We start from the raw sequence: 27463 nt of genomic DNA, 5'->3' as shown, positions 1-27463 counted from the left end.
GAAGGATGGGTGTGCCAAGTCCTGTGAGAAGTTGTGTAACTCCTAATACTCCCCAGCAGACCAGATTATGTTTCGTTAGTAGCTTGTTTCCTTATTATGCTTTTTTCTTAGTGCAAATGACAATAGTGTTTTGTGTTCTTTCCTTTGGTTTGCATGATTCTGGTTGGAAAAGAAAAAGTCACAAGATTCTTTTAGAATGATCACTTGGAAGAACTTTTGCAATCCAGACTCTTCTTGTGTCATCTTGTCTGAGGGAGTGCGATAGCCCTGTCTTTCATCTCTGTATTCTGTTCCTAACAGTTGTGCAGGAAAATTCTCTGCTGTTTTCTTCTGATCTTTTCTTAATAACAGAATGCTGGAGCACTGTGCCTTTGAGTTAAAATCTGTCTCTAAGATACATCTATTAGTAATTGTTTGTTTTACTGCAGAAGCCCTGTTGATAGCTGAAAGATGGCTTGAAGTGTGTGTAGCACAGATGGTTTATACAGAGCCAGTGTGGGATAACAAAATACAGGAAGCCATTAACAGAGACTTGGTTTCTTATTTGATGTAAGTGGACTATTCTGTCATTTCAGATACTTCATCTTATGTCCCTGGTGTGTGAATAGCTTGTTTATTGGTGGGTGATGGTGTCCCTGATTTGAACTTCCCTGATTCAAAATAAGCTGCAGAAATAAATCCTTGTCTTTGAAGAAGTGTGTAAATGAAGCCCTTCTAAGAAATAAGGGTTGAAGTGTTTTTGTGGGGCCTGAAAACTGTATTTTACTTTGTTAAATTATAGCTAGAAGAAAGTAGATTGTCATTAAATGAATGCTTTTCAGTTTTGTTCTTCATTCCACCTCAAAGTGGTATCTTCAAAAGATGTAGATCCATAAAATCCTTTATCCCAAACTAATGTTTGGAGAACTAGGCCTGTTCTAAAGCAAAGGCAGCCATGATTTTTTTTTTTTTATTCTTTTGTCAGCATTATATATTAAGATTTTAAAATGTTGTTTAGTGTTGAAAGAGTTGTTTTAAACTTGGGTTTGTATTTTTTTCCTGTAGATCATAGCTTCTAAAAGCACTCATATGAAGATGGCTTAGGCTGAGTTTAGGTGCAACTTTAACATGGCAACTGAACTACTAATTATGTAAACCTTCTGTTGGTGCTGAAAATAGCCAGTATTCTGAAAAAACAGCTAAGGAAAAGGTGAAGAATTTCAGGAAAAGCTCTGTAGACATGGTGAAATATCACATAGAAGACCAAAGCTTGTGTCTAATGAATAGTTTGCTTGTGTATTGTTCTAAGCAGTTTCTGTTAATTTAAATTTAGTACAACAGACTGGGTAAGTGTAAACTTCATAGCATTGAATCAAGGGCTGTACTTGGCAGAGGCTGAGTTTCTGTTTCCTGAGGCTGGAGGTGAAACTAAAAGAAACAAAACTGAAAACAAAACCTGACACTACTATGTTCTTACCTGAATTCTCCAGAAACCTCAGAAGGGATTAAGCTACTATTGAAAATGGACTTTTGAGGATTTTCACTTTTTGCTTAGTAAGAGTATGTCAACCCCCCATAAATGGGTTTTTAGATTGCTAGGGAGCCAACTGCCAAATTACCTGACAGGCTCACAGGCTCAGCAAGCTTCGTTCAAGTCAGAAGAGCTCAGGAGTTCTTACTGAACTTAGTTCATCTGAGCTGGAACATAATCTCCATGGTTTTGCATTGCAACAAAGAAATTGTTCACTGAGGTTTTCTTTCTATGTATTTCCAGTCATAATTGGAAGAGGAAAATGATGCCTTTCTATGTTTGCAGAAGTTGTTTCTTCTGCTTAAGTGTGTTGCAAGCAATCTGAGTTTTGTTGGAATGTGCACTTTAAATACAATTAATTCTATAGTGTGATGTTTATGGAGTCCTTTTCATTTTGAAAGCCAAAAAAATACATATTGCAGAGGCATTCCAGTGGCATCTCACCTAAGGGACTTGAAATTACAAGAGCAAGCCCAGTCAGTTTAATTTTGTCTCCTTCTTTATGCTTCAGCCACCAGCACTGCATCAGGGAGAGTAACTGTGTAACTCCAGGGGTGTGTTGGGCACCTTTCCACAGCCATGAGTCAGTCCCTTTGTAGGTCTGTGTACCAACCCTTCTGCAGAAAATGAAGTTTTGTTGCATTCCTTGACTTTAATAGGAGCAGGATTACATCCAATATACTAAGCCATTTGCAAGTGTCTCATCTTGATGCCAAATGTTGTGTTCTGAAAACAGAGGCAATTTCAGCACTAAAGCTTTAATAAATTTTGGCTGTTAAACTTGCCTCATATTGCAATATTTCATCTGTGTGTTCACCATTTAATAGTGGTGTCTTTCTAAGCCTTAAAATAGGATGCTATTTTCTTCCATGAAAATCTGACATTTTCCTTATTAAGAACTGTACCTGCAAGTCTGTTTAGCACTAAAACTACTGGTGAGTTGTACATGTTCTTCTGAACATTTCTCAATTCTTTTCTGAAGTAATTTTCCTTTTTCATGTGTTTCATATTTTGAAATTGAAGTAGTGAAACAGCCAGCTTTGATACAGTACATTGTTGTCTTAAAGGCATTTGGAAATGAACAGCTGAAATAAATCCCTCTCCTAACAATCTTTCAGGGTTTTTGGTTTTCTTTAAGCTATGATGAATGTTGACACTCATGGCTGTTAGATTAGAAAAACATTGAAAAAGCATTTATATTTTTCCTTTATTGTTCCAAATGGAAAAATGGAGCCACATATTTCTAGGACTGTAGGGTTTAGTTTAAAAGCTTGTAAAAGATTTTGCACATCTGCTTTACAAGTAATTCAGTCTTTTCAAGGCTGCATTCACTTTGGACAAAAACAAACATGAAGTTACTTAAAGACATGGCATTACACAGGGAACTGTCACAGTTCACTTGTTTGAGGTTTCAGACATGCGGTTCCTCCCCTGGATTTAGTCAGTAAACTCGATTACCTCCCACCTCTTCTCCAGCCTGAGTTTACAAAAGATGGCGCTTTCATTACACTTAATTTTAAATATTCCAAACATACGGTTTCCACTGGTGATCTTACTAAATTAGTATTGCATTTGTAGGTCCTGTGAAGATTGTAGTCAAAATATTAGTTTCCATATTGTACTTTAGTAAACCCTAATTAGAATATTTTTGTTGACTACTGAGTATTTCCTGAAAAATAGTGAGTAATTTGCCTTTCTGGTGAAGGTCACAGTGATGCAGAGCACTGATTTCTCATCTCTCTCCAAAGCTTTTCATGTTCACTAAGTTTCATTACATGTAGAAGTGTGTCCTATTTTTCCCTGCAGTTGTCCTAGTTCATAGCTTTCACTTCTTGAATGGCTGACTCATTACTACAGGAGGATACAGAGTGTGAATGGTGCAGCACAGACACACACACACCTGAATTGTTTAGAAAGAGGGGAGACACCAACCACTGCTGCTGCTCCTACCTCACATGGGCTCAATGGCAGTTGAGCAATGGCAAATAAATACTGGGCCCTGTAACAGAGAGGCCTCTGAGGCTGAGCAGCTCTCCTGATGTTGTTGCTGCTTTTCACATGGGAGATTTTCTAAATAAACATTTAAAAGAGCTTCTTACTAGAAATTGTTCCAATCCAGCCTACTTAAGCAGGGATTGTATTCATGCTTAATTAGGCTTTCCTCTCTTTAATGCTTATAAAATAAAGCTCTTTCAAACTTTTAGTTGATGTGACCTGAAGGTGACCTGGATCTTTATAATGGTTGGCTTTTCAAGCCTGTTGGATTAAACAGATGTAAAGCAGAAATCTGTGGAAAAAGAGACTGACTATCCTGAGCTGGAAATTTAGAGACTATTTGCTTGGGGAAAAAGAATGTATTACCCAATATTGTTGAGACTCTGCATTTTATTATAAGAATCTCTTAACTCACCACTTTTTTTTTCCCATTTTGTCTCTGCAAAAGCCTTCTTTCCTGTTTGCTTCCTGTTTCAAAAACCAGGAATGGTGATAAAGAGCAATTGTTAAACATTTGGAGTGCTTTGCTTTGCAATTTTCACCCAGGAATTTTGCTGAGTAGCTCTGAGTTACTGTTGATAATGTTTTAATAAGTGCTGGAGCACTAGGGACTAATCTTGGTGACTTTTGGGGAGAAAAAAACCCCAAAAAACCAAACCACCTAAATCTTGGCTCTGCCTGAAAATGGGTAAGTTCAGGATAACATTAATCCCACGCAGTGAGTGTGAAACTGTTATCAGCAAAGGATTGGAGAAATGCAGTGTAGTTGTCACTGATTCATGTGGTTATTTGGAGAATATTCCTTTTCAGAAACTCTATCCAGAACTCTGTAGTAGTAGGAAGAGATTTTAGGAAATGACAGTGTGCAACTGGGGTCACACATCTTTCCCTGCTCCCATCCTCCTCCTCCCAGCACCCATTTCAGCTTTTTTTGACTAATTGGAGCAGCCAGGAAATGATCCCATAGGTAAAACTGCTTTGCTTGGCATCTTTTAAGATGTATTTTGAGCTGCTGCAGGAATTTCAAGGTTGTGTCATGAAGTGGTTTGGCAGTACTGACAGGAAGAGCAGTGGATGTACAAACCTTACCTGTGCGGAGGGAGCCAGGGAATTTTAGGAATGGTTTTGTGGAGGTGTGGTTTGTGTTTTAGGAATGGTTTTGTGGAGGTGTGGTTTGTGTTTTAGGAATGGTTTTGTGGCCTGTGCTGTTGGAGGCTGCTGCTGACAGTGACCTTGCTGTCCATGGGCAAAGCAGAGCAGCAGGTCATCTCTCTGCTGCAAGCTGAGACCTTTATTTCCCAACCAGCAGCTGTTAGGGCTCCTTTGAAGTTATTTGGTAAACTGAGTCATAGGAAAAATTCTGAGCTATTCATGTAGGAGTGAAAGATGCCATGGGAATTTCTACATGAGTGTAGCTAACATAGACTCCCTGAGCCTGGTTGCTGATGCCTACAATTGTTTGCAGGAGTGAACTCTGGTAATTACTAGCTTTTTCTGAAGGCATTTCCACCCTGTTTTCCTACATTTGATGATGCTGCTAAACAGAAATGATCCCAAGTGTGCCTCTGTTTTCCTTATGCTTTCATTTATTTCCTATGGGCACAGTCTCAGTCTCACTATCAGGTTGTCTCAGAAGAAGATTGTTGTAATTCAGTTTTTTTTTCCCCTAACTAACCCAGAATTTGGCAGAGAAATAAAGGCTTTTGTGCATTTGGACTTGAAGAGTTGAAAGCTCTTCTCTGGTCCTATGGGAAGCATATATCAGTGGTGCTAATTATAATCCCAGGACAAGCTTGTTGCCACATGGAGGCAATAGGAAGTATCAGCTTCTCACTGGAACTCAGCATCCTGTGCTCTGCTGATTATGTGTAGCCATGGCAGATACTGGGAATGGGATTGTATTTCTTATCCTGGCCTTTCTACTATTGCTGTTTTTTGACTTTCAATCTCATTACCAGCTTTGAGGAAGAAGGCCCTCAACCAACTCAGAAGACCATTTAGGCTTTTTCCTTAGTTGTATTGACAGGGTAGTGCTGAGTTGGACAGTAATTCATTATGGTCAGTGCTGATGGAGAGCCTGTGATGGGGACTTGGCTCTTCCTTACAAGACAGAGCTAAGGGCCACACCTGGAGAGTGTTTGCTCTTCTCTTTCCAGTTGGAAACCCTGTGACATAAAAAAGAAACTTCATTCGTGCATTAGGCCACAATAGCAGATATGGATGGAATGGGAAAATGCTCAAGTAAGTGTGGGGAAAATAGTTGTGGCCCAAATATGGTTTTTTTTAAATATAATCTTACTGTGAGAAGATCTGTGTGCCAAGTTGTTTATCACAAAGGTCTCCAGAAGAGCTGTGTTGACCAGAGTGGTTGTGTGCAATAAGATGCTTTGATGGTTGTTTAATGAATTTGTGTCCTGCCTCTCTTGGTGCTCAATAGAAAATGACAATCACTGGATAAAGAGCAAGTGCTACAAGGGATTGAGCAATAACTCAGCTTCTTCCAAAATCCTAGAAAAGATGAATGACTGCACATGGTGAATCATCACTGGTGTGCTTTTCAGAGGAACAGCCAATGTTCCTTTGAGACTTGATGAATAAGCAGTTGCTGCAATTTTTTGTCTGTATGTGAAGTAGCCTCTTCCCAAAATGCAGCAATGGCCACAAAACAAGAAAAACCACGTTACTGGTGAATATGGGCTTCCAGGTGTCCCATTAAGTGATTTCTGTCACACAGTTTCCAAAGATAATTACACTGGTTAAATGTTATCAGCTCTGTGGATTTATGTTACTAGTTATGAGGATTTGGGCTTCTTGTTTTGCAGGAAGATACCATAATTATGATTTCAAATGGGTAAGAGGAAAGAATATGGAAGGAGCATGTCAGGCTGACTTTCTGAAAATAGACACTCCAGTTCTAATTTAACAGTTATGTGTCTTGGTCTGTGACATCTTCAATTTGCTGTCTTTTTCTGTAACTAAATTAAATTAAACCCCTCGAGTGCTCCACAGGTGTGCAAGCTCCTGGAACTCTCCTTGTCTTCTTTGCTGGGAAAGCAGAGCAGAGCAACTGTGAGGGATGGTCTGAGCAAACCCAGCTCTGACATTCCCCAAGGTGCTGGATCTGAATTTTCTGCATTTGAATGCTAGTTGTCTTATTTGAAGAAGTGCCTAATAACTTTCTTCAGCTCATTAGTTCTCATTTCTAATGATTTTTTCCTTTTATTAGGAATACATAATCCGTGTCCAGAGAGGAGTTTCAACAGAAAACAGCTGGCAGGTAATTTCTTAAATTGTAGTTCATGTAACCAGGATTCTTTTTTTAGGAAAAGTTTGAAAATTGCCTATTCCTAGCTTTTAAAATTTGAGCTGGAAAGAGAAATGTTGATTTGAAATTGAGAACATGAAGTGCTTGAATTCTTTTGGTCAAAACTAAGAGAAAAACAGTATTGCTGCCAGCTACAGAAGGCATGTTGTCTGCTGCTATTCTGAATATTCCAGGAAAAATGCCTGTCATGTGTTTCTGCTGTGTGTTGGTACAACCAGAGTTTTAAAATCTGAAATTCCAGTTTGCCTTTCTCAGTGCTAAAATCACAGCTCTGCTTATACGAGACCAAGAAGTAGTAATGAAGATGAGTGTGAAAAGTTTTTCCATCTAATATGGCAAAAATGCCTTTTTTGCAGACAACTTTGCTCACAAGTACTGTTTTAAGATAATTTTTAGAAATGCATTTTCTGTCTGATCAAGTTGTGATTAAAGACTCTTTTTTGCTCTCTGGCAATGTGACATAAATCCAGCAGTTAGGCATTTCTACAAAAATTGCAAAAGGAGATGATTGTAAATGGGAATTAATTTTCTCTGATGGGATTTTGAGGAGTAAAATTCTAATGGGAAAAGTAATTTTTTTCCTGAACTTTGTATTTTATTTTACAGATTGTGAGGCGATATAGTGACTTTGACTTGTTGAATAATAGCCTGCAGGTAATTTTCACTCTTCATATATGAATAAAAAATGTCATTAGAATAATATATTCAGAATTGTGATATTTTTATATATTGTGGTGAAAAAATAAAAGAATTTGCCTAGCTGTAAAGAGAAACTGTGACTTCAAATGTAACATGAATGTGTACTTATTCACCCTTAAGTTTTCTCTTGTAAAATTTGACTTTTAACATCAACAGGATCAATTTATATAGAAGTGGAGGAAATTGGCAGATACTGAATCTTTCCCTTCAGTCCTGTGACTTGTTCCGGTTTTATGTGTTTTTATTTGTTCCTCCTTTGATTTGGAGAAAGCCAAGGCACATACCAACCTTATAAATTCAGCATTGAAGTGCTATGTGTCTCATTATTTATATTCCTCTAAAAGCACTACCAGATGCTGCTTCTCATGTGATGGTTTTCTGTGTCACTGAGGAGTGTTCCTTGGTCAGACACTGGACTTACTGTGTGTTTTCTTCTGCTTTTTAGGACAATTCTTTCTTTTTAGTTTGTGTGGGAAAAAGCAGAAGTGTGAGTGTGTTTGGGAACAGGGGGGAAGCAGCAGTGATTAATATCTACAGGAGAAAAACTCTTCACTTGAGATTTCCATACTGGGCAAACGGGATAAAAAGTGAACGACACAATTTGAGGATAGGTTTTTGTGACTTTAAAATTTTTCCCTTGTTAAGTGTTTTCATGAATTCAAGAGCTTAATACTGCTTCCACTTCCTCTCTCCTCCCCAAATCAAATCAACTATCTGCTTGATGAACCTTGGTGAGCAAAACCCTGCAAAGGTGTTGATTTGTGTGCTCTGAGAGCCCACTGTGACTGCTTCCTCTGCTGCAGGTGGATCAGGGCAAATCAGTCATAATTCAACAGATGCAGGCTGGCTGCCTTGTAGAATTATTCCTATTATTGCCTTGTGGAATTATTCTGTTAAATGTGCAGTAGCACGTAGGAACTTTTATCATGACCTAGAAACCTTCTCTATGATGTGCTGAATAAATGCAATCAGGTGTCTCCTGCACCAGAGACATCCAAGATCTAAAATTAGACAAACACCCATGGGAACACAAGGAGTTGAGATGGTACTGGTCATCAGAGTACCTTGGGGTCATTGTGGTCTAACCATAGTTTAGATAGAGATCACAGAGAAAAAAAAATTGTGAAAGTTTTAAAAAGAAGGAAGAGTTCACTTTGCAGCCACCTTTAACAAGCTGCTCTTAACCATGGGGGAACAGAATGTGTTAAGGCATGAAAAGGATTTGTTGCCTTCTCATTTACCTTTCAAATGAGGCAGCTTTAGTAGAGAAGGCAATGGACCTTTATGACTTAAAATCCAGAAATGACAGGTACTGCAAAATTAGGCCTATGTGGAAAATGTATTAAGTGAAGGTAAATAGGTTATGTGTGATGGAGTTTCAAAATGAAAAGCCTTTTTATCTGAAATAGAGGTGAATGATAAAAGTGGAGGGTCCAGAGAATTATCTGACAGCAACTTTGCAGAGTGGGACAAAGGGGAAATTTGAAACAAGAGAAACTAAGACCCAGGACAAAAATGCCAGCTGCTTGGATGACTGGAAAACATTAAAACCAAAATGTACCTCTAACTTTAATGGGAGGATATGAGAGGGTGGCTAAATTAGCAGGCCATGTGCTTTAGCAGTTGGTCCCCTCCAGTGGCTCTTTTCTCCCACTGTTTCAGAGTTTTTTATAAATTATTCTTTATGATGCTGGAGCTGAACTTTCCTCATCCATTAAGACAACACAACATTTCTCAGATGCTTCTATCCAAAACTCTAAACAACAATATTCCATCACAATATTCAGGTCCCGTGACATGTTTCAAAACTCTTTAGGCTCTTATCTTGTGAATATTGAAATTAAAGTAAACAAACAGAACTCCAAACAAATAAGAAGATACCAAACCCTAATCTTTTTCCTTCAAAGCTAAAGATCTGCTGGAAGAACTGATGGAACTTCTTTTGGGTGTAAAGCCCAAGTTCTCCAAGTTCTTGTGGCATTCTTGACCTTTCTGTCTGTTTGTGTGGATGTGTGTGAGCAACACACAACAGCTGCAGTTGAGTTGGAATGCAAATTTTCTGTTCTTAATCTAGTACTACCTTTAGTAAGGATTGATAATTTAAAAATTGTCCAGGCTAGGGAATGCAGTCCTGACAAATACCTTGGAAAAAAATGAAATATATATATGTAACTCTGATTTGTATCAGAAAATTTTAAGACAGGTTCCCTGAACTCTCAGTTGTACCAGATTGAAAAACTTCTTCCAGTCAGTTCTGCTTTTCTTCCTCTTGACTTATTTGAGAGAGATCAGTGGAGATCATTCTTCTGTTTTGTCAAGTGAAGTGCTGGTACTGGAAGTACTGGAATTCACAGCAAGATATCTGGCTTTTGTGAAGCATTTTATTGCAGCTTTTGAACAGACATTCCTGAGCAGGCTGTGGTTTGAAGATAAGAATGTTAATTCCCAGGTTCTTCCCATCCTGGCTCCAGTGGTGAGCTGAGAAGTGGTGTCTGAAAGCATGTGAGGTCTGTGCAAGGTCAGGCCCTCAGTGAGGTGCTCTTCTGTGCTGGAGTGTTCTTGCTGTGCTGTGCTGTGTGTTTTGGCAGATAGCTGCAAAAACCTGGGCCTGAATGTTACTTTCTGTTGAAAAATAGTAGAAGTCTGATTTATAAGTTTTAAAACAAATTATAGTGGTTGGAAAACATGTGAATTAGAGTCAGTTTCTCTCTGATGGTAGCTAGTTGTCAGGTCAAGAAGGTAAAGGTGATGATTTGACATGCTTTTTAAGTGAATAATTCTAGAAAAGGACACAGTTCTTGTTTAGAAACTCAGTTTTTAATTGAAATGAGTGGTCTGCCAAAAGAGTTCTGTTTGCCTCTGGTGCTAAAACTAATTTGGTGAATTACTGGCTGTAAGTGATATATGGTTGCTTTTAGTTTTTTCCTGGTTTTTATTAATAGTTTCTGTAATTCAGACATAATTATAGTTCTTTTCCAGTCCATAATTTGAAGTCAGAAAACGAGAAGTACTAAAGTTAACAGAGGACAATTCCTGTGTTCAAATCAAGGAGGTAGAAAGGAAGGGGAATGCTCCTTCTGCCCCAGTTTGTTGTACTAATCTGTTGCTTTTTCAACTAGTTAAAATGAAAGTTGTTCAAACACCAGAAGTCCCAGTCTTCTCCCTGGTGAACTGTTTGCTTTAGAAATGAGGTTATTGCATCTGGTGTAATTGATTCCTGCAACACACAATTCTTAAAGATAACTCCCAGGGAGATTCAGCTTACCCAAGGCAGGTGCTTTGATCTGCAGGACAACGATGTGTTAACAGCACGAAAAATGTACTCTGGCAATTCACATGACGTAATTGAATCTAAACACCAAAGATCATCTCTTTGATCTGAGTTACACAAGGCTTTGAATTTTTTTCATTGTCCTATTTTGAAGGATTTCTCTGATTTTTTTTTCCCTTAAGTTTTGGATCTCTTGTGTCAGTATAATACAATTAGTGTACATCCCCTGGTAGATTGCAGCTATTTCTGGGTTGAAGGATGTATAGATGTTTAAAAAATGTACAGGAACAAATTCAGAAGATAAAATGGAAATCTGCACTGTATTAGAAATTACATATTTAAAATACTAATAGGGCTTAACATTACCTACAGATACATAGAGGCAGATGAACGTTACTAATCTGCACTTGATGAAATAAGAAAGCATAAATCTTACCCAGAAAAAATGATCAGGTGTGAATTGTTCTTGGGCTGTGGCAGAAGTAAATAATGGAAAGAACCTGGCTGAAAATTGTAGCTATTTAGTATCTGAAAGTTTCAGGTAATGATCTTAAATGTATGACTCACTAGCAAAAATTTATCTCCTTGTATTTTCAGTGTTGTTCCATTTGCTAATCCCTTCACAGTGGGATGTGAGCTGTCATCTGACTCTGATAACAGTGCTCAGGAAAAATAGAAAAGCTTGTACATACACAGTACAAAGAGAGTTATCCAGTAGTTAGCTTGCTGCAGAGAAACTTTTGCTTTCTGGGTTGCTAGCTTTATATCCTTTACTTTGAGAGCAAGGTTAGTAATTTTTCCTCTCTTTTTAAGATCTCAACTCTAAGTCTACCTCTTCCTCCAAAAAAGTTGATTGGAAATATGGAGCGTGAATTCATTGCTGAAAGACAGAAGGGCCTCCAGGCCTACCTGGATGTAATTACCACCCATCACATACTGTCCAACTGTGAACTGGTAAAGAAATTCTTGGACCCAAACAGCTATTCTGTAAATTACACTGGTAAGTACAAAATAAAAAACTGTGCTTCACTTTGACTTCAGTGTGTGCTGTGAATGCTGGCCAGGATCTACACTGAAGCATGGGGGGAACAATCTTCAAAATTATCCTACTGTGCATGTGATTATTTATGATAAGTCTTCTCCAGCTCTGTGCATGGATCCTGCTGGGATTGTCAAATATAAATATTTGAGTTATTTCACAGAGGAGTTAACAGGGTCAAGATCTGTATGAGCAGAACTTGGAGAAGGGGGGTTGGTGAGAGTGACATCTACTTTTCATAATTCATAATAAATGAAAAGAGATGCTTTTGGGAAATAATTTTTCTGTCAGAGTGTAAGGTGGAGATAAGTTTGTTAGCTTAGTGTTTTGTTAAAACTGCCCATTTTCTGAACACTGAATCTTTCAAGAATTGTGGTTATCTTGTCTAGCTCCTGCCCTTGGTTTGGGTGTGAGCTAATTTAGAACTAATTGTTTGAGCTAGGTTGAGTACTTTTTCAAGGCTGGACTAAGCCAGATACCCTCTTCCCACAGATACTGGAAAGTCAATGCATTCCTTAAAATGATATCCCAGTGATCAGTTTCTTCATTACTAACTGTTTCTTCTTTGAATTTGTCTTACTTCAGCTTCAGCCATTGGATATCAACAAATATTTGTCTTACAGACTGAAAAAACTTCCTCTTAGTGATGAAACCCACTCCACAAATTTAGTTCGTAGGCAAACCAACTCTTTGCAAAATGCAAAGCTTGTTTTCTTAGAAGCAAAGCCTACTGAAGCAGGAACTCACTGCTTCCTTTTCACTTGTCTATTTTCTCTCTCTTTATGTAACATTCTTGTGTCTTCAGCTTCAAAGTGCAAAGAACATTTCCCAATATGATAAACTGTGCAGGAGTTGTAAATTATTAGTGACTATTTAAAGATGCAGTTTGTCTGGCTAATGCTGAGCAAGCAGTTTAAATTCTCAAGGAGGCGTTGTGATTTCTGTGGTAATTTTGAGCACTTTCAGCAAGATTGTTTTTCCTGCAAGTTGCTGGGAAGCTGGTGACACAGATCCATTGCCTATGGTGTTGAGAGACACCATCAGTTTGTCATTTCCTAAACACTGGAGCAGAGAGATGATATTTATTACACTTTTTTTCTAGCATATTTCTAAAGGAAGAAGATACAATGCAGAGAGATCATCACATCCTTACCTTTTTGCTGTATTTCTATGCCATGATTCCCTTGGCATGATTCCCTTTCTTCCCCCCACTTCTCATTGAGATTTCCCCTCAAGTCACTTCATGAATAAACCAGTTGTGTTCCCAGCTGTGGGAGAATTCACTAACCAGATGGGTGTCCTCCCCCTTGGCCCCCAAAATGTATGAAGGCTCATGATAGCTGGCCAAATACCTCTGCCTGCACAGAAAAGGGCACAGTAACCTATAGTGAAACAGAACTAATGAGTTTACATAAACTATGCTTAGCAACATAGATGGATGTCAAAGAGATAAAAGCACTTTTACAGATGCAGCAGGAACATTTGATGTTCTAATGTTGTGTACACCTAGTGTGGGAAATCTGAGCTGTGATTTAGACTTGGAAATGTAGATCCAGTACAGATAGAATGGAGATTGGGAAGCTAAGTTTTCCAAGCAGTGCTTTCTCTGTTTTCTCTCTGGATTTGAGTTACCAAGTTCAAAATGCAAATGCCCTCTGTGTGTTTATCTGATTTCCTTTCAAATTGATTTTGCTGACTTTTAGTCTGAATTCCTGAAGGCTTCCTTCTGGCATTGGATCTTACCTCATATGTGGATAATTACATTATACAGTGTCTTAAATACATTAAATTTTTTTCTTCTTTTTCTCCCTCTTTGTCTCCTTTTTTTCTTTCCAGAAATTGCCTTACAGCATGTTTCAATGTTCTTCCGCTCAGAGCCAAAGTGGGAAGTAGTTGAACCATTAAAAGATATAGGTAAGAAGGGCATGTGTGCATGAAAACTTCTCTGATTGTTTCCCCAACTAGGAGAGGTTCCAATACTGTCTTTGCTTACAGGCCTTGTCCTGCCTGTAAGCTGTGTGATTTAGCAGTGTTTAATTAAAGCCCCTGCTGACTTTTTTCTTTACTTTTTTTTAGGTTGGCGAATACGTAAGAAATATTTCCTAATGAAAATTAAGAATCAACCAAAGGAACGGCTAGTGTTAAGCTGGGTATCTATGCTTTAATTTCATTCTTAAGTCTTTCTCAATTTCACTCAAAGTTTGATTTTGACTGCCATGTGTGAGTGATGGGGAGAGAGATTGAAGAGCTCAGGCTTTGAGGAAGCCCTTAGGTAGATGTGTGGTGTGGGATTTCTTGTATTTCTTTCCTCTGGTGGCAAATCCAGTTTGGAAGTTTCTGTGCTTGGTCATTTGTTCCCAAACCTGCACCTCAGGATTCTTTTCTTGTAATGATGTGGCTGTTGGTCATAATATAAATGTGCTCACTAAAAATAATGAGATGGACCTTTTTAAGGTCATGGGTTTTCCTACTCAGATCTTTAGTTCCACTGACAAACTAATAGGTGAGGGGAGCATGAATTGCTCCCTTAATGAGAATTGCTCTTGCTCCTGTGCTGAAATGTGTTACCTGTTGGTTGTATGAGCACAGCTGTTTGTGACACTTCACTGGAGCATGGAGGTCACTAAAGCCTGCAGGCTTTAGTGGGAGGAGGGAAGTTTTTCTTGCTGCAGAGGAAGAAGGTGCCTTATCAGTTCCTAATGTACACAGTTCCCCAGTTTAGGGTTGGCAAAGTTCATTCAGTGGTAGTAATGCATGTCAGGTCTGTGGGAGGAAAGAGGCAGTAATACTTATTTATGGTCGGGATGTTTGTATGGCCTTATTCAGCCTCTTCAGGTTTCATTTTGTGGGTGTAATTTTCTTGCTTGCTCTTCAAAATATACCTTCAAACATGTGTCCTAATTTGCCAAGGTAGAACATTGATCACATTTTCTGTATGGAATGCAGCATGTATTACGATGCCGTTCTTTTCCTGTTTTCTTCCAGGCTGATCTTGGCCCTGATAAATACTTGTCTGACAGAGACTTACAGTATGCTGTGAAACTTCTTTCTTCCTGTTCTGTGAGTACTGAAGATTTTTAAGTTGTGCTAGCATGAAAGTGTGTGTCAAGGACTGATCTTGGAAAAGCACATGTAGCCTAGTTGGCATAGTTTGTAATTTTAGAGTTGCTTTCATTAAAGGTTTGCAAACCATTTAATTACATTTCTCATATACTATGAGGCAAGTTGTTCTCAGCACAAGTAATAAACCTGCAGGATTATTACAGGAGATTCAATGTTGTGGTTGATTTGACTTTTTTCTTCTTGTGCAGTACCGTGAGATCATGAGCTTTTATTTAATCTCCTCAGGCTGTTAGGATAGTGCTGTTTAGGTGTAATTGCCAACCTGTGAGCTGGGATATTCTCAGGCAGCAGTGGATGAGGCAGTGGAACAAGCATCATTATTTTTTCAGTTCTTCGGACTCAAGGCAGGAGCATCTTAGTAGAGCTGCAATGGGGGGTGTACAGGTTAAGCTCCTGTGAAATGCCACAGTATAAATCCAGTAGACATCTCTGCCTGAAAATCTGGCATTTGACTACAAAAGGAGTCTCTGGAGTCTCTCTTTAAGGATGTTAAGCATGTGAAAGACTGGCTGAAATAGTTTTTTTTGGTTTTAATTTATATGTTAATTGAATAACTTCTTTGTGAAGTTTTCTTTGCATTTACTCCAGGTTAAGACTGAATAACTTGCGTTATTCCATGCCACTGACATAATCCAATTTACTCCTTTTCAGACAATTACTACTTTTCATACAATTCAGACTGATCTTTTCTTACTTGTGAATTGAACACAAATGATTTAAAAAAAATCCATCATCATCTAAAATTTACCTTCAGTTTCTTCTTTTGGTAGCATCCCTATATTTACAAAATCACTTTTGCCACTGCCAATGAATCTTCAGCGCTGGTTATTAGACCGTTCAGTGAAAAAGGGACACTAAAGGACCTTATTTATAAGGTAACATCTTCCCTCTACCCCCAAGTCAAATGGCACAACTTATGCTGGAATGACCATGCATGTTTTTTATAAAGCGTTTGCCATCAATTGCTAAACAAGCTAAGACAAATAATGACTTTTCTGGGCATGATGCCTGATTTGTGTGTTTCTTTTAAAGGCAAAGCCAAAAGACCCATTCCTGAAGAAGTATTGCAATCCTAAAAAAATTCAAGGTCTTGAACTTCAGCAAATAAAAACATATGGAAGGCAAATATTAGAGGTAATTTGTTTTTCTTTATTTGCTAGCTTTTTTGATTTATTATTTTGGAGGCCAACTGGTCTAACTACAGAAAATGGACAAATTTCTGAGTATACAAGCTTTATATAAGCAGCAGACTTCAAAGCTAAATGTAAATTGAGATCTGCTGAGTTGAATTTAGATATATTTGTGTGAGACCATTTATGACCCCCCCAAAAATGCAGTTGGTATATATGGAGCTTAAATGGGAGAGAGGTGATAATATAGTCTATTCCTTATGTAAAAAGGGAAAGAAGTAGCTCATAGCCTGGAAAACATGTACCATAAATTTGTGGTTGTTAGTGGTTTTTTAAATTTTTTTTTTACTCAAACTATCATATTCAGTAGAATTTTAAATTTTAGTTTCCAGATCTCTTTGGGAGATGTCCATAAGCCTGCTTTGAGGATCAGCATCAAATATTTGTTTTGTGAAAAGTGCTACCAGTGAAATGGGAATGAATAGTCAGCCAAAGAGGATGTAGATAGAAGATCAAGTTGAGTGAGCATTCCAAATGGGGGCCTTATTTATTATGTATTTAGTATTGGAGCATTTAAGTTGATGATTTTACAATCTTGAGATCATCAGAGCATCTTGTGATAGTGCTTCTCTATTCAATTTTTTTCAGGTATTAAAATTCCTCCATGAGAAGGGATTTCCTTATGGCCATCTTCACTCTGCCAATGTTATGCTGGATGGGGATACCTGCAAGTTACTGGATCTAGAAAATTCCTTGTTGGGACTGCCATCATTTTATCGATCATACTTTTCCCAGTTTCGGAAAATTAATGTAAGGTTCAGACAAGGAATTCATCTGACTCTTATGCAAATCTTTGTTCTCAACCTTTGTTTGTGGAGAACTGACTAGAATGAAAAAGCCCCTTTTTTTTAATCCGAGCTTTGGTCCATCAAATTGCTTTTCTGCTTGCCCCAAATCCCCAAATCTGGCTGCACAGCAGTTCTGTGGCAGCACACTGGAGTGAGGCTGAGGCCAAAGGTAAGCTGGTAGAGGGGGAGTGTGGGTGAGTGTTTTTATGATAACAGTGCCAGCACAAATAGAGGTAAAGTGCAATTGTTTTAAGATCTCTTTCCACCCTGGTCTGTACTTCCTAGGAATTTGCATATTGTCTACTACAGTTTCACTTCTATGTCTGTACAGTGAGCACAGCTATTTACTTGTGCTTAGCTGGGAGCAGTAATCTGCCTTATCTTTGGTGGGGAGTGTGAAAATTGATCAGATGCTTGCAGATTCTAGCTATTCAAAGGTTATTTTTATTTGTTTGAGGGGTGTCTGTTTGACTGCAGGCTTGCAAAGCAAAATATTTATCTAACTGCAAAAATATGAAAACAAATTTGCCCTGTTGCAGCAACATCATTCCCTGCCTTTAGGCTCTCATTGTAATAAATTCTGTGCAGCATCATGAGAGAGCTGCTTGCTGACCTTGCTAAACAAGTTCTACTGTGTTGTCAAAGAAATGATCACAAGTTCATGGTTAGTCCAAATCTGTTAGTGCCATCAAAGCCTCTTACAGTAAGAGGAACCTCTTCTGTTTAAACATGATTCAGAAATCTTGGAAATATGATGTCTGGGAGCTCAGCATGTATGTACTGCTTACACAAACCTAAGGAGGAGCAAAAGAGACTCTCCTAGGTTTGTTTGGTATGCATTTTTTCCCATCTTTTTATCTACTTCCCTGTAAAGTGACAGTTGGTTGTTTTATGAATCTCATTCTTTGCTGTTTGACTTAGCCAGGAAAGTGTGCTTGGTTGGGACTTCTGTTGGTGTGTAGATCTCTAAAGTGCTTTGTGAAGAATTTACTACTTCACACCTTTTTACAGAACATGACTACACTGCTCTCCCATTTGTACCATCTTGTACAGAAAGGCAACAGAGGCTGCTGTAGCTTGTAGCATGAAGATTTCATCTGAGCTACAGTTATGCAGGGAAATGGTTGTGGTTAGGAACTGCCTTACTGGTTCCTCTTTTCTGTCTTCACATGCAAGATCACTGGGTTAACCAGTTGTGAAAAACTAACAAGTTGTGCTTTTATTTTTTTTTTTGTTCTCCCACAGACTTTAGAGGGTGTTGATGTTCATTGCTTTGGACACTTACTGTATGAAATGACCTATGGAAGACCTCCAGACACCATTCCAGTGGAGAGCTTCCCCCCTGCTCCATCAGTGTTTGTTGGTTAGTATGCAGTGCAGAACATCTCAGTCACAGCTGCCTGGGTGCACTCTTAGACTTTACCTAAGCTGAAGGGCTGTGAAATAGCAGCCTGAGATCTTTGCACCCTCTGGCCAGAAAGAATTAGCAATTTGGTCAAATAGAAAAAGTGCTCTTCATCAAATATATCTGGTGCATGAGTAAAACTTTTTTAGCTGAGTGACAAAGCAGTGTTTAGCAAGTAATGAGATGCCTTGATTCCCTTGCCTCATGTCTAACATTCTTGAAAAGCTTCTATGTGTAATAGTAATGCTATAATAAAAACCACATGCCACAGAGCTTCATCACTGCTTGCTTGATGCAATACTTAGGGGAGCATCACAGGCAGTTCCAAATGTCCATTTTAAATCATTTGCTGTCCTGCTGTGCAAAAATGTGTTCATTCTTGTTCTTTCTGTGGCAGTGTCAGTGTTGGAGTCCATTCTGACTTGTGAAGCTCTGAAGAATGGGATGCCAACTGTCTCACGGCTCTTACAGATGCCGTAAGTCCTGTTCGACTTGTTTTATATTCATGGCAATGTTTTTAATTATTTCAGGAGGAAGAAACTTTCTGCTCTTGTTTCTCTTTAGAAAGGTTTGCTCCTTCTTCTGAGGGATGTATCCCAAGTGAAGCTTGATAGGCTTTCTAGAACCCATCCCTTGTTAATATGTGTGTTTAATGTTTCTTTGTCTCTCAGTGTGTTATGTATGCACTTTATTTAGCATGATTTGAATTAATCCAGCCATTAAAGTAATACAAGCATGATTGAGATCATGCTCAGATTGATTTAAATGATTTAGAATAAGGAGTCTTTTTGCATGTTGCCTTCAGACTTACTTCAGAAAGTTCTGCTATCAGTTCACTTAGCACTAGTGAAATGTCTCTTGCTTTGCTCAGCAGTGACATTTAGAGCTGCTCTGGGTCTGAAATGTAGAATGGAGTTCTCTCTGGTTTCTTGCAGGGCTGGCTTGGGGATTCTCTGAAGCATAGACAGAATAAATTTCCTTACAGGCTGCCCTTCAAGTATGCAGTGCAGGGGGGCAAGGCCAGGATGCAGAAAGGGAGCACTGTCACTGTGCCACTGAGTGGGGACCACACCTGTCTGCAGTGCCACCCTGCCTGCAGTTAGGGCACAGCATTCCAGGGAAATTGCTGTCCCCATGCTGGGACACGTCACCAGCACGCTGAGCATGGAACCACAGTTCTGGTGGGAGGTTCTTTCATTATTTCTCAATGTGAGATGCTGTAGCTGGGGCTCCCTCAGTGGCAGATTGTCCATACCTAAATCTGGGTCTGCTCTCACAGCACAGATTGCAGTGCATTTGGAGCCTGCTCTGAGGTTCAGATTTCTTGGTTGGGAAGAGTCACTGCAGCCTTCAATTCTTTCTTCTCCTCCCCTCCTCTGGTTTTTAAGGTGTGAGGTAGAGAGAACAATGCAAGCAGGGTAGAAATACTATAGGAAAGCTCTGTGAATACAGAAATATACAGGTGTTTAAAGATGTTGAATAAACAATCTATGCCCAGCTGCATTTGATATGGAAGATGTTATACTACATTCCCTCCATACCAATACTCTTTACAAAAGTCTTCTACATAGCTATGCAATCCAATTAATGTAATTTAAAGCAATTATTATAATTGAAATATATATTTATTATAGCCATAAGAACATGTAATCTGAAAGGGTCAGAAAGTCCTGTAAACAAGGATGAACTTTCATGGATTTTTGAAGTATTTTAAAATTTGCTTTATTTCTAGATTGTTCATTCTCCTGAATTAACTTGATTCTAGATGTGAATTAATTTTCTCTACTATAAGCCTGTGATAATTTTCCATAGTGAACAGCAACTCAGAAATATTTATTTTGGAGCCAAGATTGAGGTCTCTCTGTGACAATTTTCTAGTATGTTCTCCAGGACAAAGTATCTAGAAATGGGCTAACCAGTTTATTTTCAGACTACCATTGCCCTCTAGTGTCTTTGTTTTGGATGGAAAAGGATTAATCGCTTATTGTGTTTCTGCTGATACCATAGAGGGGAGAGCAAAAATATTACAATATTTGCTTTAATTGCCTTTTGTAGAGGACAGGCAAGAATGCAGATATTTTCAAATGTTAAGTTCACTTGATCTTTCACATGTTCCTTGTTAATTCTAAGACAAGGGTTTTGCTAAGAGAAGTTTTCTTTTAACAGGACCTATGATTTTGTTTTGGTGATATTTAAAATAAGGTCCATGGAAGTTTTTGGGTTTTTTTAATAAAAAAATCCATATTCTTTTAAGGAAAAGGTATTCTCTTTTGGGGGGAACCTTTCTCTGCCTTTGATAACTGTACCTGTTCTATCCACTTTCAAAACAGCTCACACAAACCAGTTTTCTCAGCCATAAGTAGTGGCTACATTCTGAGGGTTGAGTGCTGCTAATCTTACAGCAGTGCTTAGAAAATAAGAAGCAGTACCTGGAAATCTGTGGCCAAGGGTTGAGGACAGAGAAGCAAAAGGAGAAAGAGGGGTTTAAGTGAACAGTACCAATAGAATTCTTGTTCTGATTTTGCCTGTCTCTTGGCAATAATATTCCTCTTTTTAATCTTTTTTATCAACTCACAGATTATTCAGTGATGTCCTGCTAACAAACTCTGAGAAACCACAGTTCAAGGTAGAGTTCAACACTGATTTGCTGATATTTGTGGAAGTGCCAGGATGTGGGTAGCTACATATTAATTTACAGAGGGGCTTGAGGAGATCTGGCTTGGTTTGCCTCTGTGGCTGTTGCCAGCAGTGTTTGGATTCCTTTGCCACCCTGTCCCTGGGAATGTTGTGCCACCCCTTGGAGGGGAGCACGATGTGACCCAGGGGTGTTCAGGGGCAGCTGCTGAGCTGGAGCCCATTTGTGGGGCTGATGGTGATGCTCTGTCTGAGCAGAGGCTCTGGGCCCTGCAGGTCCCTTGCAGTGAGAGGAAATGCCATGGGACAGCCATTGCCAGCACCTCTGGGAGCCAGTTCTGCTGCCTGAGACCATCAGCACCTTGCTGCCAGCTCCAGCACTGGGGCATTTCAGGGGCCACATCTGGTCCCTCCTGGAGGATTTGTGCCCTGTGTCTTGTGCTGTCAGCCTCAGAGAAATTTGGGGATGTGACTGGAGTCTCAAAGTAGTTATCTGTCCTTGCTTTTAGAGTATCACTGCCAGGGTTTGGTGTTTTCTTTGTCCCTGCTGATCTGTAGGTAGATTTGGAGTAGAGTAAACATTCATCTAGAGTCTTCTTTTCTGCTTCACTAAAGGAGTAGTGTCACATCTTGGGGCTTTAGATGAGAAATGTCATCATATGAATGGTGAATTTTGATCAGTGAAGTTGTGCTTTCCTTTATCACATTTTGTGCTATGATTTTGTTCCCCATTCTGTACTAGATTCCCACTAAGCTAAAAGAGGCATTGAAAATCTCCAAGGAATGCATAGAAAAGCGATTAACAGAGGAACAGAAATTGGTAATGTCTACATTTCTTTATTTCCTACAGACATTGAATTTCCCCTTATCACTTTTACATGCAGAAAGTGAGTTTTTACTCAAAAGTGATTTTGAATAATAAAGGTTTTCACCAGCAGATTTGCTTTCCCAAAAATGCAATATGAGGAGTTGTATAACAGCTGTTGACTGTATGGCATTTCATTATTTTAAGAGTTGCAGTTTCCCAGGTAGTGGCTCCCAAGTTAGAGGATCATTTTAACTTCAGTACAAGTCTCCATCCTCTACCAGAAACAGTAAAGGAAAAACTAGGAATGAAAAAGGGAATCCAAACATACAAAGTGACTACAATGTGTTTTCTTGTACCTCAAACATTGTTTTCAAACATTTGAGATCTTACTATAGTCTTTTTCTGTTTTTTCTTTGATTTTGCAGATTCACCAGCACAGAAGGCTGACAAGAGCTCAATCTCATCATGGCTCTGAAGAAGAAAAAAAGAAAAGGAAGATCTTGGCACGAAAAGTAAGCAATCTTTAAATAGGTTTCTCCCACAGAAAAAGATGTGTTTCTTTTTGTAACGTTTACTATGCCCAGGTTTAGCCATATGTACTCTAGTACATGACTCTACTCCTTCCTGTGTTTTTCTGCACTACTTCCTGGTTGTTTTCACTTCTTTAACTAAGGAATAGATTTACTAAGAAGTTTAAATTACAGTGGTAGCTGACTTGCTTATTGGAGCCTGTTTGAGGTTGCTGAACAAACCAGTCTTGGTTAGCAGCTCAGACCCAGAGGAGCTGCTCTGCTCTGTCCCACTCCTGGGGAGCTGTTGGAGCCTGCAGCACTGTCTGTGTTCCTCTTCTTTCCTGGGAGGGCGTGTGTGTGTCAGTTCCTTCCTTTCCCTTGTGGTCAGAGGGTACTGGAGTTCCCTGGGGCCTGGCTAGGGATATTTGAGCACAGAACAGCCTTGCTGCTCTTGTAACCATATCAGTGTGTGCTGGGCATGGGGAGGGGGATGCTGAGCATTGAAAAGCATTGTGTGATACAGTGGGTGCTGTTGCAAATCTGTGTGTCAGTTCAATCCTTACCTTTCATAGAAAGTGATTATTCATTCCTATCTTCCATTTCCTCTGCTCCCTTTTACAGAAGTCAAAACGTTCTGCCAATGAAAGTGGGGAAGAGCACTCAGCCAAATACAGCAACTCAAATAACTCAGGTAACTGCAGAGAGGGGAATTTGCTTCTACACAGCTGTGTCAGTTTTTCTGTTATTCCTGTCATCTTCTGTCTGAAAGATTTGGGATTACCAACGCTTTACAAAGTCTGGTACCACTGTTTTGGGTATTTAATAATAAGTAAATGGAGGTCTTAAAAATATGGTTGATGTTATATTTTCAGTTGCCAAATTTAAAGTAATGTCTCCTCTCTTCTGTGCCCCATTCCTCAAAAAAATGATCAGTCTCTTCATTCTGTTTGATATTTGAGTTGAATAACAACAACATCCATTACTTGGGCCATTAAATAATGCAGTCTTCAGGGAGACTCTCTGGTGATCTGTGTTACATAGTAAGGTGTTAAGATGAATGAGAAAATTATGTGCTAAATTGCTGCTTCAGTGCCAAATTTTGAAACAACAAAGCCTTTGATAAAATTTCATTTAGTTAAAAGGTGTGGTTGGTACTATGGAACAAACAGATTACCAGAGTTGATTTGCTTGGCTAAAATGTGTCCAAAAGCAGCTTGTTGTGGAGTACAGCACTGACTGAAAATCCTCTCTTAGGAGAGATGGGGTGCCACCCATGCATTGGCACAGCTCTTAAGGTGAACAGAATTTGTATGCTCTATCCAACAGCCTAAGCAGCAGAAATGTTTCCCACTGAGAAATATTGAGTGCATTTCCTATGCCTTTGGGGCTTCTCTCATACTCTGTACTGTGAAGCCACTGTTGCTATGAGTGGGTACATTTCCCAAGATGTGGAAGCAGGATTGGATTTTCAGTCAATAAAGTTGGCCTGCTCCCAGCAATCTGTCTTGTCTGTGTTGAACTGCCATGCCACAGCTGTAGTTACTTGACTGTTGTTTTATTCAGCAGGCTCTGGGGCCAGTTCCCCTTTAACATCTCCATCATCCCCCACTCCACCCTCCACAGCAGGTATGTTCAAGAATCATTACAGTTTTTATCTTTTTTATGTTGTTTTTTACTCCCCTCTGCCCCTCAGTGGTGGTGTTATTCCCAAGGATGATCAGGAGATGATGGTTTTCAAGGATGGAACACTGAGATGTCAGTTACCTTGTGGCAGCCTGAGTGTGGGCTTATGCTTTCTTTTGAGGGTCCCAGAGAACCTTTTTGTAACTATAACCTTTCTGAGATACACAGGATATGATTTACCCAGGGTGGACCTGCTTGCTTTGAAGTCTGTGTTACTCCAGGCCTACCCACATTGCAAATTTCCAGGCATTTTCTGGGCCTCATGGTGCAGTATGCATTTGTTCTGGTGTTAATGGTCTGCTGACTCTGAAATACTGCTTGTTTCTTTGTTCTTTTTATTCCTGTACTGCTGTGATTTATTTTCAGGAATTTTAGGTGTGACAAATTCGGTGGCTTAAGCTTCATAAATCTCCTCAGTTCTGCTACACTCCATTGATAACCCAGTAGAGTTTGTAGAAACAAATCTAGAAACAAGAATGATTTGGGTTAAAAATAGTATCTTCATTATTTTTGGCCTGTTTTGTTTTTCAGTTTGCTGGGTGGCTGTGCAGAGAGTTTTGCTAATGTTTAAGACAGGGGTGGGAAGTGGTGAAGAATCTGCTTGAGTGGGCAATAGAAATGCTCTGAAAGTTTAATTACAAATCTGAATATTGAGCAGTAGTGCATATTCTTCAGTCTGAATGACTGGAAGAGGAGCACTGGCCAATATTAATAACAAAAGATGTTAACAGAGTACATTTCCAGAGGGGAAGCAGCCCATGGCATTGCCATTTTTTATGGTGAGGTTTTATATCCTCCTGCCATAGGATTTCTAGTCCCAGGAACTTTCTTCACAGCACAACTCATTACCCAAAGCAATGCAATCAAATTTGTCTTTGCTGTGGATAGTCTTTCAAAGGACACTGCAGTCTGTGTGATGTAATTCAAATCAGTCATGCTGAAATTCAAATTAGTAATTTCTCCTTCAAGTTGAGGGCATGGGAAGTGTGTATTGTAGGAACTAACTTCTCCCAGTTACCCTAAGCAAGATAATGACTGTTACTGTGTTGCACATAACACTGCTCTTCTCTGGGTGCACTGACTGTGATCTGGAGAATTTGTTGCCAGTTCTGTAAGGGCTTCCATAAGGAAGTAGCTGAAACTTGGCTCCAAAATGGACAGATGTTTAGAAAGCATTTTTTCTCCTATAAAACTACTGTTTAGTTATGTTCTGACTTCTAGGAACTTGGTTGAAAACTTTCTCAAGTTTTAAGCATGGGATGCAGGTTTATGTGCAGATGTGGATCAAAATAGCTCAGGTTTGTGCTCAAAACTTGTCTCAGCTCAAAGGATATTGTCACAGTGTGTTTGTTGGTCATCTTGTGCCAGTGTGCTCCTGATGACTTGTGGGGATCAGCCCTGTGTCACAAGGTGCTGGTGGCCCTGCCTGTCCTCACAATGGGACGTGCTTTAGTGACCTGATGGCTGGGTGCTGTTTATGAGGTGTAAAGCCAAGTGTCACATTTTCAGGAATGCTTTTGTGAGTAGAATTCGTAGAAGAAATTTCAGATATTAATTCTGAGAGGAAACTAGATTTTTTTTTACCAGCAGTGTTGTGGTTTTAGCTGTTCTAAGTCTGCTTTTACTGCCTTGAGGAAAGACACACTGGTCCCATGGTAGGACTTTGTTTGTGACAAGTGATGCATCTGTAGCTTGCATTTCTCTCTTCTGATTTCCTTGTACTTACTAAGGGTATTTACCTCTGTTCCAAAACTGCTTGTGGGTGTCAGTGTGCTGAGATGATTCTCAAAAAGGCATTGAGGCTTTCAGTCTGTCTGTCTGTCTGGTTTGGTATGGCTGTGTTGGAACCAGGGCCTCTCAAAGCATCCTGCTGATACAAAACCATGGCAAAACTAAGGCTGATGAGGAAAAGTGCCCTCAAGAGAATCTTTGCTCTCATCCTGGCCTGTGAGCAGTCATGCATAGTGTGGTGTGTGAAGAGAGAGACACTGAGCAAAGGGGAAGGGCTCCAGGCTGGCATGCCCTGGAGAAGGAGCCCCTGGGGAAGGAACCTCCTGCAGGGGGTTCTCACATGTTGAGAGGTTCTTTGTCTCTGAACAAAGGCCTGGAGAGGCTTGGCCTGCAGCAAAGTGCTTGGGAGAGTGGATGGAAACCAGAGTGAGGAATAGAACCATGGTTGGCTTCTACTGTGTAATGGCAGCTGCAGGACTGAGAGCATGAGGGGAAAGGTGCCTCTGGAGATGTTGGCTCTCATGGGCTGTTCTCACTGGTTTGGGCTGGTGAATGTTTTGGGCTGGTGGTGTTGCAGCTTCTTGGCTAAAGAACATTAGAAATGCATTGTTAGATCATGCAAGTGACTCTAATGTAACATCCTGTGTTTCTGACATGCTCCTGGTGTGGTTCTTTTTTTCCCCCCACAATTCTTTGCTCCTGCTGTGAAAATCTGTTCATTTTCTTTGTGGCTGTGAGCAGTGGCTAGGATCAGAAGGGCTGCAGAACAGTGTGGTGTGGGTTATTTAAAATTTCACTGAATATTTTCTAAATCAAATAAGCCCATAAGATACACCAAGATCTCTTTCAACAGAGACAAATTTGGAGGGTGTCACTTTTGCTTCTCTGGACTTCCCTGCAGGAATAGTGAAAGAATTGTACTTAGCAATCTTTTTCTGTGCCAGTTGTTCTGAATCCTTCAGTATGACATGTGTTTCATTGGCACCCTTATGGTGCATCTTTCCTGCCCCTCACCTTCCTGTAAAACAGGTGGAATGCTTTAGGAAGTGCTTTTCCTGAGTGTCTCTGACCATAAGTGTGAATACAGGTGTTAATACAGCAGGAAGTGTTTCTTGAACTGAATGGATTTTGTCTTCTGTGGCTAATCTTCCTGCAGATTTCTTTCTAAATCTCTCTAAATGCACTTTAATCCTGTAGAGCCTGAATTATGGCATGTGCAACTGAAAGCATGGATGTTGTATTTGTTGATCAAGTATAATAATGCTTAGAGCATGGAAAATTGTGGTTCATTTTTCAGAATTGAGTGAAGTATTGTAAATGTAATATGACATAGTCAATCTGCTGTCCTCATATTTGTCAGTGAGTAAGAATGTATTGACTTCTGTACTAACCTTTCAGCTAACAGTGTCTGTTTTTCTTACTTTGACACGAGAACTGGATGATTAACTTGTGTCCTCTCTCTTTCTCTGCTGTCTTCAATAGAGCATGCATCATTTTGAACGTGAATTTTCGGAAAAGTAAGCTAATGCTGATTTATCTCTTTAAAGATGCTCTGTTTCTGAATGGGAAAGTTGGATGCAAATCTTGAAGTTGCTTAGTATTGGGAGGGAATAGAAGAAAAAAAATCTGAGTGTTCTTACAGATTATTTTAATGAAATACAGCATCTTTAAAAACTATCACTAAAATTATTTTCTTTGTTCACATCCCATTCTCAGCCAAGTTTTTAATGCTGTTTACACAATTGCTGTC

At 39.4% G+C, this 27463-nt stretch overlaps 1 protein-coding gene across 11 annotated transcripts in view; it reads left to right on the top strand.

Annotated features, from left to right (window-relative positions):
- Positions 1-27463, top strand: part of PXK (PX domain containing serine/threonine kinase like) — a 32561-nt gene that overhangs the window by 1598 nt on the left and 3500 nt on the right. For 3 of the 11 annotated variants that reach the window (XR_011681140.1, XM_071439490.1, XM_071439491.1), the window contains exons 2-18: positions 6732-6782; positions 7437-7484; positions 11614-11800; positions 13676-13753; positions 13916-13989; positions 14825-14899; positions 15733-15837; positions 15995-16096; positions 16741-16902; positions 18186-18303; positions 18743-18821; positions 20923-20971; positions 21722-21799; positions 22213-22299; positions 22921-22990; positions 23863-23925; positions 27196-27230. Coding sequence is in view for 10 of the 11 variants with exons in the window: in XM_071439490.1 (XP_071295591.1) it covers positions 6732-6782; positions 7437-7484; positions 11614-11800; positions 13676-13753; positions 13916-13989; positions 14825-14899; positions 15733-15837; positions 15995-16096; positions 16741-16902; positions 18186-18303; positions 18743-18821; positions 20923-20971; positions 21722-21799; positions 22213-22299; positions 22921-22990; positions 23863-23925; positions 27196-27212 (1443 nt within the window). In the remaining variant the exon portion in view is untranslated. Of the gene's footprint in view, positions 1-6731; positions 6783-7436; positions 7485-11613; positions 11801-13675; positions 13754-13915; positions 13990-14824; positions 14900-15732; positions 15838-15994; positions 16097-16740; positions 16903-18185; positions 18304-18742; positions 18822-20922; positions 20972-21721; positions 21800-22212; positions 22300-22920; positions 22991-23862; positions 23926-27195; positions 27330-27463 lie in introns of those variants that run through there. The other 8 variants (XM_071439493.1, XM_071439494.1, XM_071439486.1 and 5 more) reach the window with 5 other exon arrangements.

Source organism: Agelaius tricolor, unplaced genomic scaffold (assembly GCF_023055355.1).
Source record: "Agelaius tricolor isolate 1412-34295 unplaced genomic scaffold, bAgeTri1.0.p SCAF_14, whole genome shotgun sequence".
Taxonomy (NCBI): domain Eukaryota; kingdom Metazoa; phylum Chordata; class Aves; order Passeriformes; family Icteridae; genus Agelaius; species Agelaius tricolor.
This window is presented reverse-complemented; position numbering and strand designations above follow the sequence as displayed.